This window comes from Neolamprologus multifasciatus, chromosome 4, assembly GCF_963576455.1.
Source record: "Neolamprologus multifasciatus chromosome 4, fNeoMul1.2, whole genome shotgun sequence".
NCBI lineage: Eukaryota > Metazoa > Chordata > Actinopteri > Cichliformes > Cichlidae > Neolamprologus > Neolamprologus multifasciatus.
The window spans coordinates 28,738,389-28,751,165 of NC_140442.1; the positions used below are offsets into that span (position 1 = coordinate 28,738,389).

At 41.7% G+C, this 12,777-nt stretch overlaps 1 protein-coding gene across 3 annotated transcripts; it reads right to left on the reverse strand.

The window, feature by feature from the left end:
• Window positions 1–5,676, reverse strand: pex12 (peroxisomal biogenesis factor 12). Of its 3 annotated transcripts, XM_085158268.1 has the most exons (5): window positions 5,414–5,676; window positions 4,594–4,668; window positions 4,309–4,436; window positions 3,676–4,211; window positions 1–3,161 (listed from the first exon to the last, which is right to left on the reverse strand). In XM_085158268.1, the coding sequence occupies exons 3-5, from the start codon at window positions 4,429–4,431 to the stop codon at window positions 2,768–2,770; spliced, it is 1,053 nt and encodes a 350-aa protein (XP_085014394.1). In that variant the 5' UTR covers window positions 4,432–4,436; window positions 4,594–4,668; window positions 5,414–5,676; the 3' UTR covers window positions 1–2,767. The 3 variants fall into 3 exon arrangements, with proteins under 3 accessions (XP_085014394.1, XP_085014393.1, XP_085014392.1); XM_085158267.1 differs by lacking the exon at window positions 4,594–4,668 and having other exon boundaries at window positions 4,309–4,433; XM_085158266.1 differs by lacking the exon at window positions 4,594–4,668.
• Between the last annotated feature and the right edge of the window lie 7,101 nt (window positions 5,677–12,777).

The window sequence follows — 12,777 nt, forward strand, 5'->3', positions numbered from 1 at the left end:
TCGCTGTAATGTTGTGATGTTGACCCTGATTACCTGTTTCTCTGTTTTTTTTTTTTTTTGTTGTTTTTTTTAAGTGGGCTTGTTGTTAAATTTGTCTGGAAACTCAATAAAGCAATTCACCGATGGTCTGTGCAGTAACTTGTATTCTGTGCAAGAGGCTGTCTGTATACAGACTATGGATTGTTTGTAAAGCCTGAAAGTTGCCATCATGATGTGATCAACTGGCGCTAACTCTTGAAGGAATTCAGCTCGGCTTTTGAAATTGATACCACAGGTGCGTCCACTAGGAGGCTGAGAGCTACCCTGGTGGGTGGCAGTATTTTTGAACTCTTTGTTCAGTTTATCTTTTTGACTGTCTTGATTTTCTGGAGCCAAAAGTGAGCATATTTGAGCTAGCAAGCGTGGTTATCGAGCTGAAGCAAGCCAAAACTGAAGCTCAGGCGTGTCTGTACCACACAGCGAGCCATATTGTTTCATATGATTCCAGTAAAATGGTTTAAAGATGACTCACAAGTCCACTTCTAATTAGCAAAGATGAAGTCTGTGTTGGAACGTCTGTCCATGGCTAACTAAGCCTTAACAAAACAGCAGCTGAAATTAGCCATAGACTGAATTTCATTGGTGAAGTTGGGGTTTTTGATGTGATCGACTTGTCTTTCAAGTGGCCTGTAGAGCAAGTGCTTGGGGTTGTACAGTCTATTGGCTGCTTGCTGAAAAGTCATACAGTGCATGAGGAGAACCCTCCTCTGAAAACTCTGGATTGGAGAATGGAGACCAAACTTTTGAAGTAATCATCATTATTGTCAAAGGAGCTTGCAAAGAAAAGCGTCTGGACTTCTGGAAGACGTTTCACCTCTCATCCGAGAAGCTTCTTCAGTTCTAAGGTCAAATGGTGGAGAGTCCCAGATATAAACCTAGTGGGAGTGTCCCCCCACAGAGGGACAAAAGGACCCCCTGATGATCCTCTAATCGCCTGAGCCAAGGTGTGAAACTGGATGTGGGTCCCAATCAGCCAGGGTTTCGGGTGAGTTCATTGTGAAACCTGGCCCCACCTTATCATGCGAATTCCTGAGGTCAGATGGCCCAGGATGTGAGTGGGCGTTAAGGCGTCTGGGAAGGGAACTCAAAACTGGATTATAGATGGCAGAGAGTTGGTGTCGTAAACCACCGCCTCTGTTCAAAGATGGTCGCTCACAGCGGACATAGATGCTTCTTTCACTCCTCTTTCAAACCATCTGTCCTCTCTGTCCAAAATGTGAACATTGGCATCCTCGAAAGAGTGTCCTTTATCCTTTAGATGCAGATGGACAGCTGAGTCTTGTCCTGTGGAGGTGGCTCTTCTGTGTTGTGCCATGCGCTTGTGAAGTGGCCGTTTGGTCTCTCCAATGTAGAGGTCTGGACATTCCTCGCTGCACTGTACGGCATACACCACGTTGTTAAGTCTGTGTTTTGGCGTTTTGTCTTTCGGGTGAACCAGTTTTTTTCTGAGCGTGTTGCTGGGTCTGAAGTACACCGGGATGTCATGCTTGGAGAAAACTTTTCTTTGCAAGCTCCTTTGAGTACGATGACCTGGATGACTGAGAACCTTCACAGACATAATCATCATTATGTGTTAGCTTGTTAGCTGTTAGCTTAGCACTAAATCGCTATGAGCCTTTAAATCACATTTGGATAAGGTTTTATATTTGGTGTAGACATGAGAGCATCATTAACCTTGTTATGTTGTTTATGCCCTACTGTCAGTCATTAGTGTGATCGTAAGGTCATATCTGAAACAAGTCTTCCACTTGTTAGATCAGCTTAGGCAAAAAGAAACAGGACACACACACACTAACACACAAATACACAAATGCTTTCTAGGCTCATTCAAAATGCATCTGCTCCTCTAAGACTGTGTTCACACAACCTTACTGATTAGTATATTTATTTTTCTTCCAACTCATCAGCAGTTTGTTTGAGGAGAAGGCCAGATCTCATTCTAATCCATCTCCATTAGCATGTGTCCTCATTATGGGATGCAGCAGAGCACTCACACCATAGAAACTGATTCTACTAGGAGCAGCTCGACAATGTTTCTCTGTGCAGCAGGAGAACACTTTTTAGGTTTCTGGGTAAAAGGGAAGTGAACCAAGTTCCCCAACTGGTCGTGCCTCAGGTCTTCTTTGGGCAGAACCAGGCCAACGGTTCAAACAGGCCACAAAAATTAAGTTGCATCTTATAATCCACCATGTAGGAGTTTAAACATCTTTGCCAGGTCACAGACATTTTTATCAGTAATGACAACTTATTTGTGAACAACTTATTTCTGAGGAAAAGACCCACTGACTGATCTGCTTTTATGCTAACTGTGACAGGCCTAAATCTGGTCCTAGCACTGGAAAAAGCTGCTAAAATGCAGCCAGTTTGTAACCAGTAACCCAACTGGTGACCAAATTAAGGGACCCTGCAAATTCCTCAAAAAAACAAAACAATTACACTCTTATTAGATTTTTTTTAATTAGGCTTTATTATTGAATTATTCAATTTTCACTTTGACAAGAGCTGAAAATTAGTAAAAAAGTTATTTTAATTTTAATTTAATTTAGTATTTTAATTTTAATTAGTAAAAAATATTATTAAAATGTATTCGTTTTTTCAGAAACTTTAAGGACATTATTAGTTTATTGTATAGAAAAAGGAAAACAGCTGTGAATATTCCTCAAATATAATTTTCATATTGTGTCTGTATATCATCTCTCACACAGTTGATCTTGTCTGCTTTGATGCTTTAGCTCTCTGGTGAGTAGATCTTGATGAGGTGTTGCAGTTCGGTGGGATATCCGGTGACTGGGCAGCGGTGGTTACTTTTCACGTATGTGTAAATGCAGCGGTAACAGAACACGAAGCCCGAGGTGGACAGCACGGTGGCATTGGTGTGGGGCTTCCTGCACAGAGGACAGTTCCTGCTTTCTGAGCCCAGCCCGCCCTGATCCTGCTGCAGGTGGAGCGGGGGTGGAGGAGCCGGCAGGGAGGTGAGAGCTTTCACTGTGCTGAGGTTCTCCGACGAGTACCACCACTCCAGGAACTGCAGGAAGAAAACACCCATAGAGAGGGAAGAGGAGACAGACACAGCCACGCCCCTCGCTGCTTGTGACATCATCCACCACGCTCTCTGCATCACGCTGTGAACACAGAAACAATGCATTGTGGGTGTTTAGCAATGAGTTTTTTATGACATTCGTCATTCAAGAACTGTAAAAAATATCACTGAGTGTATGTTTGTGTGGCCTCAAATCAATTCACCAAATGAGCTAAAGCCACACAGCGCACATCAGCAAACATTAAACTTGATAAATGTTTAAAGTACTTAAACCTTTGGCCAAACAAAGTGAAATTAATCTCACTGTCTGAATATTCTCTGTGAAAAACATCTGTTTTCTAATGTGTTGGATCTGAGCCATCCCGGCAGACAGGCTTGGACCATAAGGACACAACAGTTTTGTGGTTTTTGCATCACTGACTAAATGCACTTTAATGCATGGAACGTTGTATCAGCAACATACAGTTAAACAAGCTGCATGAAAAACTTCCTTCAGTTTAGGATCTGCAACTGGTGATCTATCCGGGTACAAAGCACACCTGTTAGGACACCACTGTGGGTAAAAACAGAGACAGTAGGGAGTTTGCGAGCTGTACCTTCCACCAGCTGGTCTCCCAGGAGTCCTGGCTTTCCGCTCCATGTCTCTGATATCTTGAGCGTTAAGTCGTTCCAGTCTGACCCCGGCCAGCCACAGGAGAGGACTGTGGGTCCTGGAGGCTCCAAAGACAAACAACAGCTGCTGACAGAAGATCCAGGTCTGCCAGGCTGAGCTGATGTACGGATATGCTGCTACGGCGGCCCGATACAGCCTCTGGCTCCTCGTCTGCGCCAACCGGATGGAGAAATCCTCCTCATCCCTCTGCCGTGCCAATGTGGCCTCTAGCTTGGCCTGCAGGTATGGCAGCAGGCACAGAAGAAGAAGAGACCACCAGCGGGATGTCCTGGTCATCCCGAGGCGCACAGGAAGTCTCTGTCTGCCTGAAACTCTTTTCAGTCCGTAGAAGTTCTCCGAGAAGGAGGCACTGCAGTTAGACAGGAAGTGGTTCTGAAGGAGGAGGTCCAGCAGCAGGTAGAGCTCATCAAAGCTTCGCCACAGGAAGCCAAAGCGGGATGGGTTGGACTCTGCCAGAACCTGGAAAGGACACCGGGAGCTAGGCTGTTAGAACCCTAACACTGATCTATGGAAAGTATAAGTACCACCACCACCACCACCACACACACACGCTCACCTTGACTGCATGTTTCAGCGCCGGTCTGACCGCCTCCATCAAAGACTCCTGTGCCAGGACTTCAAACACTGACGGCTGCTCACTGACAACCGTGGATGTGAGATGGGCTCCGGCCTCAGCCATGGCTGCTGCACAAACACAGCACAGTTACCTTTTACTGCCTTTTGTATGACCACTGCACTCAAGTCCAGACTGAGAGACTCTTCCATCTGTATAAAGATTTACTGGATTACTGTAACTACACTGAAAGCACTTCATATGTGACAAAACGTTCGCTTTATTTACATCAGCTCAAGGACCAGCAGCCAGTGGAAGCAGCTGACCTCAGGGAAACACTGTTACATCCACCTTTCTGTCAATCTTTGAACACAGAGCGCAAAGCAGGGTTTACACAGGCGTGGTAGAAGAAAATCACCATGTGTTGTGCGTTTGAGGAACAGCTTGAAATGCACTTTCTTGGGAATCTCACGACTAATATTAACTTAAAATCTGTCAGTCAGTCACGTTTAAACAGTTTTAATTCCCGTTTGAGGTGCAATTGTGCAGTTTTTATGTCCCGGTGCTCACTAAAACTAAAATTTATTCAAGTAAAGTTTGAAAATTGCTGCCCAAATGAGTCTTAGGAACTATTTTAAGGTGGCTGGAGCACAAAAAGGAGGTTTCTATCGGGGCTTCGTGATTCACACTAATCTTGTCTCCCTTACAGAGATTCAGTGAGCAACATGACGGTTACACGCAGCCGCTGAATGAACTTAGAACCGAGGTACAAGGTGCAAAGCTGGCATGACCTACTTCAACGTGAGTTGTCCCTGAAGGCTGCATGTGTCGTTAAACGACACAGGTGTCTTCAGTGCAACACTCTGAAGTCTTAAAAATGCAAGCCGCGTATATGAGCATTTGTGAAACACTTAATATGTCAGTGACGTTTTGAAATGACGGCTGGTAAACACTAGTGTCGCATCTTACTCAGTGCTAACGCCAGGTAAGTAAGGCACTGGATAGGTGCTATTACTAGTTTAACACAGTTTAACAAACTAAACAGTAAAAAGTGCTGACAGCGGGAGGTAGCATTTACTTTTCACTACTTTATTTCGGTCCCACGTACCTTCCTCTGCTGGTTGCTAGCTCCCAGCTAGCAGGTCTGCATTAGCGTCGATTCTCTTCAGGCTCCTTCTAACTCACACGGCAGCGCTGAGCAAAACATTAGGACGGAGTCTGATTTTGTCCCATTTCTCTCCTCTCTCGCCCCACAGCGTGTACTGTCCACAACAATTCACCATTTCCGTTTACACACGTTCTAAGTGGGGTTTTTTTTTCAACAACGTCATCGCGCAAGAATACGTATGCGACTGCTCCATCGGACTCTAAGGAGTGACCCAGTAACTCTACGGTGATTGGCTGTTTCGCTGTCAAGCAACCGATGACGCTCTAGATCCTAGGCCACCGATAGGTGGACGCAGCCAGGCTGTGCCAAATAATGATAGTCTGCCAAAAAAAAAAAAAGATTGCCTGTATTTAAACCGTTGTAAATAACTTGTTGGCCTATAAGCTCCGAAACACATCTGTCATTAATGATATTAAGTAATTTTTAGCCAAAAAATCATACCAGTCACAAGGTAGAAGATGCAACCAGTTTTTTTTGCAAAAGCGACGCTATATCCTTTATTTATAAAGGTGAGTGTAAAAGTGCAATTGACCTTAAAAATCCACCTCAGGAAGAGGGAGAGAGCCAAGAGGGCAGTTATTAGAGAACTATAAAATAACAGTTGTTTAAACATATTTTTATTTCCGTTATTTACGGATTAATATTAATTACTTGATTTTGATGTATCATCAATTTTAATCTGGGCAGCGTTTTTCTTTACATTGTTCTATACATACAGCATCGAACAAAGCACCGAGTCGAAATAACACACAGAAACACATAGACCAATCAGGTACATTGTAAGTTTAAGAATATAATCCAGCCACTGTTATCATCGTCAATGCCCTGTACCAACACAGAGCAGAGCAGCTATCTGAACGCTACCCCAACAGAGGTCGATTATCTTGTTAATAATTTCACCTCCTCACTACGTACGACTCTGGATACTGTAGCTCCAGTGAAAACTAAGGTCTCTAATCAGAAGTACCTGACCCCGTGGTATAATTCTCAAACACGTACCCTAAAGCAGATGACTCGTAATCTGGAGAGGAAATGGCGTGTCACAAATTTAGAGGATCATCATTTAGCCTGGAGAAATAGTTTGTTGCTTTATAAGAAAGCCCTCCGCAAAGCCAGAACAGCTTACTACTCATCACTGATTGAAGAAAATAAGAACAACCCCAGGTTTCTCTTCAGCACTGTAGCCAGGCTGACAAAAAGTCAGAGCTCTTTTGAGCCAACCATCCCTTTAGTGATGACTTCATGAACTTCTTCACAAATAAAATTTTTATCATTAGAGAAAAAATTACCAATAATCATCCCACAGATGTAATATTATCTACAGCTACTCTTAGTTCCATTGATGTTAAGTTAGACTCTTTTTCTCCAATTGATCTTTCTGAGTTAACTTCAATAATTACTTCCTCCAAACCATCAACGTGTCTTTTAGACCCCATTCCTACAAAACTGCTCAAAGAAGTCCTGCCATTGATTAATTCTTCGATGTTATATATAATCAACCTATCTCTAATAATCGGCTATGTACCACAGGCCTTCAAGGTGGCTGCAGTTAAACCTTTACTCAAAAAGCCATCTCTAGACCCAGCAGTCTTAGCTAATTATAGGCCAATCTCCAACCTTCCTTTCATATCAAAAATCCTTGAAAGAGTAGTTGTCAAACAGCTAACAGATCATCTGCAGAGGAATGGTTTATTTGAAGAGTTTCAGTCAGGTTTCAGAGCTCATCACAGCACAGAAACAGCTTTAGTGAAGGTTACAAATGATCTTCTTATGGCCTCTGACAGTGGACTCATCTCTGTGCTTGTCCTTCTTGACCTTAGTGCAGCATTCGATACTGTTGACCATAATATCCTGTTAGAGCGATTAGAACATGCTGTAGGTATTACAGGTACTGCACTGCAGTGGTTTGTATCATATCTATCTAATAGACTCCAATTTGTGCATGTAAATGAAGAGTCCTCTTCACACACTGAGGTTAATTATGGAGTTCCACAGGGTTCAGTGCTAGGACCAATTCTGTTTACATTATACATGCTTCCCCTAGGCAGCATCATTAGAAGACATAGCATACATTTTCACTGCTATGCAGATGACACCCAGCTCTATCTGTCCATGAAGCCAGATAACACACACCAATTAGTTAAACTGCAGGAATGTCTTAAAGACATAAAGACTTGGATGGCCACTGACTTTCTGCTTCTTAACTCAGATAAAACTGAGGTCATTGTACTCGGCGCTGAAAAGCTTAGAAATATGGTATCTAACCAGATTCTTACTCTGGATGGCATTACCTTGGCCTCCAGTAACACTGTGAGGAACCTTGGAGTCATTTTTGACCAGGACATGTCCTTCAACGCACATATTAAACAAATATGTAAGACTGCGTTCTTCCATTTGCGCAACATCTCTAAAATTAGAAATATCCTGTCTCAGAGTGATGCTGAAAAACTAGTTCATGCATTTATTACTTCCAGGCTGGACTACTGCAATTCATTATTATCAGGATGTCCAAAAAACTCACTGAAAAGCCTTCAGCTAATCCAAAATGCTGCAGCAAGAGTACTGACAGGGACTAGAAAGAGAGAGCATATTTCTCCTGTTTTGGCTTCCCTTCATTGGATTCCTGTTAAATCCAGAATTGAATTCAAAATCCTGCTCCTCACATACAAGGTCTTAAATAATCAGGCCCCATCTTATCTTAATGACCTTGTAGTACCATATTACCCTACTAGAGCACTTCGCTCCCACTCTGCAGGCCTACTTGTTGTTCCTAGAGTATTTAAAAGTAGAATGGGAGGGAGAGCCTTCAGTTTTCAGGCCCCTCTTCTGTGGAACCAGCTTCCAGTTTTGATTCGGGAGACAGACACTATCTCTACTTTTAAGATTAGGCTTAAAACTTTCCTTTTTGCTAAAGCATATAGTTAGGGCTGGACCAGGTGACCCTGAATCCTCCCTTAGTTATGCTGCAATAGATGTAGGCTGCCGGGGGATTCCCATGATGCATTGAGTTTTTCCTTTCCAGTCACCTTTCTCACTCACTATGTGTTAATAGACCTCTCTGTGTTGAATCATATCTGTTATTAATCTCTGTCTCTCTTCCACAGCATGTCTTTTATCCTGTCTTCCTTCTCTCACCCCAACCGGTCGCAGCAGATGGCCGCCCCTCCCTGAGCCTGGTTCTGCCGGAGGTTTCTTCCTGTTAAAAGGGAGTTTTTCCTTCCCACTGTCGCCAAAGTGCTGCTCATAGGGGGTCATATGATTGTTGGGCTTTTCTCTGTATCTATGAAGCGCCTTGAGGCGACATTTGTTGTGATTTGGCGCTATATAAATAAAATTGAATTGAATTGAATTGAATTAACACATCCTACGTGATCGTGCTGAGCCAATCAAATAATTTATTCAAAAAAAGTACAACTCCGCAAGGAGACGAGGGCTGTATCCCAATTCAGGGTCTGCAGCCTTAAAGTACGCAGTCTTAACGGTCCACAAGGGCCGCGTACTTAAAGACCGCTAAGGCCGGAAGTGCGAGGCTTGTGAAATGGGACGGTCTAGCCTCCGTCGCGCTGCCCAGGTTGCCTAGCAACCATGATACTAACAGCTGGAAACGTTTCATACAGCTTTGTTTGACAGAAATGAAGGAGAAAATCTTTTGTTCATTTGTTTGTTTGTTTCTACGTGAGCTTTGATCATTCTCTGTAGGATTAAGCTCAGCTATTTAACGGCGTATATTTTAAAGTAAAGGCTTTAAAACCAAGTTAGTACAAACGTCACTTATGTCACATAAAAAGTCAAGGAAACAGAAGAGAGGAGTTGAAGCTGATAGTTTACATGTGACATGTAGTAAAGGAAGAAGAAAAGGGTAAACCAGCTGCATCTTTTCATTATTTTTATTTTAACTTAAAGATGACCATTTTTTATACTTTTGAATGTAAAATTTATTTTAATTAAAACAAGAAATTAAGATTGCATTATTTTATTTTCATTGTGGAAATTAATAATACACATTGGTGAAATAATGTGAGTTTGGCACTGATAGAAATTTTAGGCTACTTTGAAACATATTGCACTGACTGTAAAATGAATGGAACTTTATGACAGACCTTTGTTTAAGGAAGTGATTCCCAAACTTTTTTTGCTTTGGGAATCACTCCTCCTTTGTTTTACAGGAAAAATGTTCGCCCCCCCCCCCCCCCCCCTCCTTTTACTCTACGTCCACACTTAAACGGGTATTTTTGAAAACGCAGCTGTTTCTATGCGTTCGAACCTTTCGTCCACACGTAAACGGCGTTTCGAATCACCGAAAACTGAGATTTTTTTTAAAACGCCGTTTTTTTGCGTTTACGTGTGGACAAGGAATACCGAGTTCGTGACGCAACGTCAAAGGTATGTGCCTTTTTTCACGTCACGCCCCCCCCCTCTCTGCGCGCGCCCCCCCCCTCCCAGGGGCCCACACTTTGGGAACCTCTGGTTTAAGGAAACTTTTGAACCGGACCTCTTTAAATTTGAACTGAATACCCTTGCTCTGACTGTTTGCAAAGATCGCACAGCAGCTCAGCTACAGTGACATAAATAATCACATCATCCTGCTACTGATTCTGCACTTCTGGATCTCCTGAAAGTATTAGTGTATTGCTCATTCAACTTTAGGGTCACATTCATAAACCCAAAAATAACAAATATAGTGTATGTATGTATATGTATCAATTGTGTTGCTGTTAATATTGGAAGCAGGCTGACAGTCTATTTATTCATTCAAGTATAGCAGTGTGAAGTACTGGAAACCGCGATCATCTTATATATTGTCTCTTAATATGATGTCGTCTAATCTATTTCTGGTTTTATCAAACAGCCACTGTGCCTTTAGAAGCAGTGACAAACCAGCAGGTGATGTAAAACATTATTTTATATACAGTCTGTGAAACTTGATGGTTCTGCTTCCTTATCCGTTCTGCCCACATTTAGCCTGTGAAGGTTCCCCAATCAATCAGGAAGGAATTTTGGAGGCTGTCTTTGTGCTCTTTTCCTTGTTGTCTTGTGTCTAACATGGGTACCTAAAAACAAAAAAAGTGATAATTAAACATGAACAATATCCAGCTCTCCATGTGGGTCTGAGTCTGGGTTTAATCTCTTGATCCTATGCCCTCTGTCTCTCTATCCTCTTCATTTTCTGCCTGCTCTCAGTTGTCTGAGTTCAGTAAAGGCTTAACACATAACAAAGCAAAAATCTGTAGGCCCAATAACATCATTGCAGACTGTGCAGTCCTCCTGGTGAATGGATGCTGGGTATTTAACCTCTTGATTGCATAATGTGATGAAATGTTGTGCACAAACAAGAAGACAAAACATTTTAATCCTCATAAATGCAAATATAAATTCCAACATTACACATTATTCAACATTTTGTGGCTTTTCTTCACTTATGCACTTAATTATTGTTTATTCTGTAAAATAAAACACAGTCAACTTGACAGCACATTTACAGTGCTGTGCCAAAATGTTGGCTCACTTGTAATTTCTGAAGCTCACCGAAGCCTCATCAGAAATTGCACAGTAGAAATTAGTTACGTAATTGCTACAATAAATCAAGCAGCGTTTGCGTAGATGCTATAAAATCGTAGACTGTATATAAAAATGGACACATTTTTTGTGAATCCTCAAAAAAAATGTTTTGCCATCACCATCTTGGTGTGTGTTGAAATCAGATGTGGTTATTTAGGGGCCGATCTAACTGAGGCATTACATCCTAGTAACCTAATGTTGTTGATCACATGATAAAGCTTAGTCCCCGTTGTCCTTTTTTGACTTTAAAACAGACTTTGATTGACAAAATCATGTTGTATTTGAAAAGAAACGACCATATGGGGAAAGTGTACTGAGACCAAAGGGAGCTAAAGGCTGGTCTTATCCGGTCGTTAAGTCTGACGTCGCTAGCCGTGTCTGGGCCTAAACTCCACTGCAGGTCCATATATTAAACGATCACTATGGCATTACTGAGAGTTGAAAAACTGTCTAAAGTCTTTCATCTTTAATAAAATGATCAGCGTTCTGCTCTACCAGATGTAACAACTGAGTTTAACATCCAGGCATCCATGAAAACGGAATTTATGACATTTAACGGAGTTAGAAGTTAGCAGGAAGTTAGCTCGCTAGCTTCTATCTAAATGCAATATAGCATGTCCTGACTGCGGGGTTTTGGAAACAAATTAAAACGTACAGCTCTGTTATCACTTCCAACATAAATGAAGACAGAAAACTAAACAGCAGTGACGTTTGTAGGGTTACTGAAGTTTGGCTAGCTGGTATATTATGATGTGCTACGTGACCGCTAGCGAGACAGCTATGTTAGCGTAATATAAACAAGCTAACTTTTTTTCCACTCGATAAAAGTTAACGTGAGTGTTCTCGGTGGTCAGGAACAAATGTAATCGCATGGCAGGATGCTGAAAAAGGATCAAACTTCAGCCAGGAGAACAACTGAGATAATCCATCCACAATATGAGGTTAGTCATTCATATACTGCTGCATGGGCTGGGCTGTAGATACATCCTAAGGTTTAAAAAACTGAGTTTAAATAAATGATTAGCGGTAATAAAAGCCGAGGGAGGTCAACAGAGATCACTGACTGTTTTAGGAGCTTTTTGAGATTAAATAGAAGAAAATACATAACATTAAAATTGTTAACAACACAAAAGCCATATTAAACGCAGACTACTTTAGGCCCGGAAGTAGGATTTGCCACGTCATCACTTAACGACCGGATACACGTTTTTACAATCTTAACTATTTTTATATCCACAGGAGTTGGCCCCCTGCTGGTCATGAAAAGGAATGGCAGTTTAAGGAGCTTCCGCAAAGGCTTGTCTTTTCAGAACTGTAAGCTGCATCTGTCTTGCAAGGCCCAGGAAACGAACCTTGTAGACCTCCAGAGTATTCCTCTGTGATTTATGAGCCTTAAGTAAATTAACATGTTGTACTTCTCCTCTCTAATTTATCTAGTATAAGAATGAATGACTGCAACAATTTCTAGAAGTTCTTATCAGTTGTTATATTGATGCTAATAGGGGCTAAATTGCTAAATTTGCAAGTAGTCACTAGCATTGCTAGCTAAAGAAGCTGGAGAAACAGCTGACTCTTTGTATTAAAGTAATAATTAATTAATAAGTAGCCCAAGTGAATTTTGGTAGCTAAATCTGTACTTATCCTTACTTGTGCGCTTCTTTACTTACTTAATAAAGTAACGCACAAAAATATACACAGAGACACACGCGATATTCTCAAAATGTTAAAAGTCTTTATATAATATT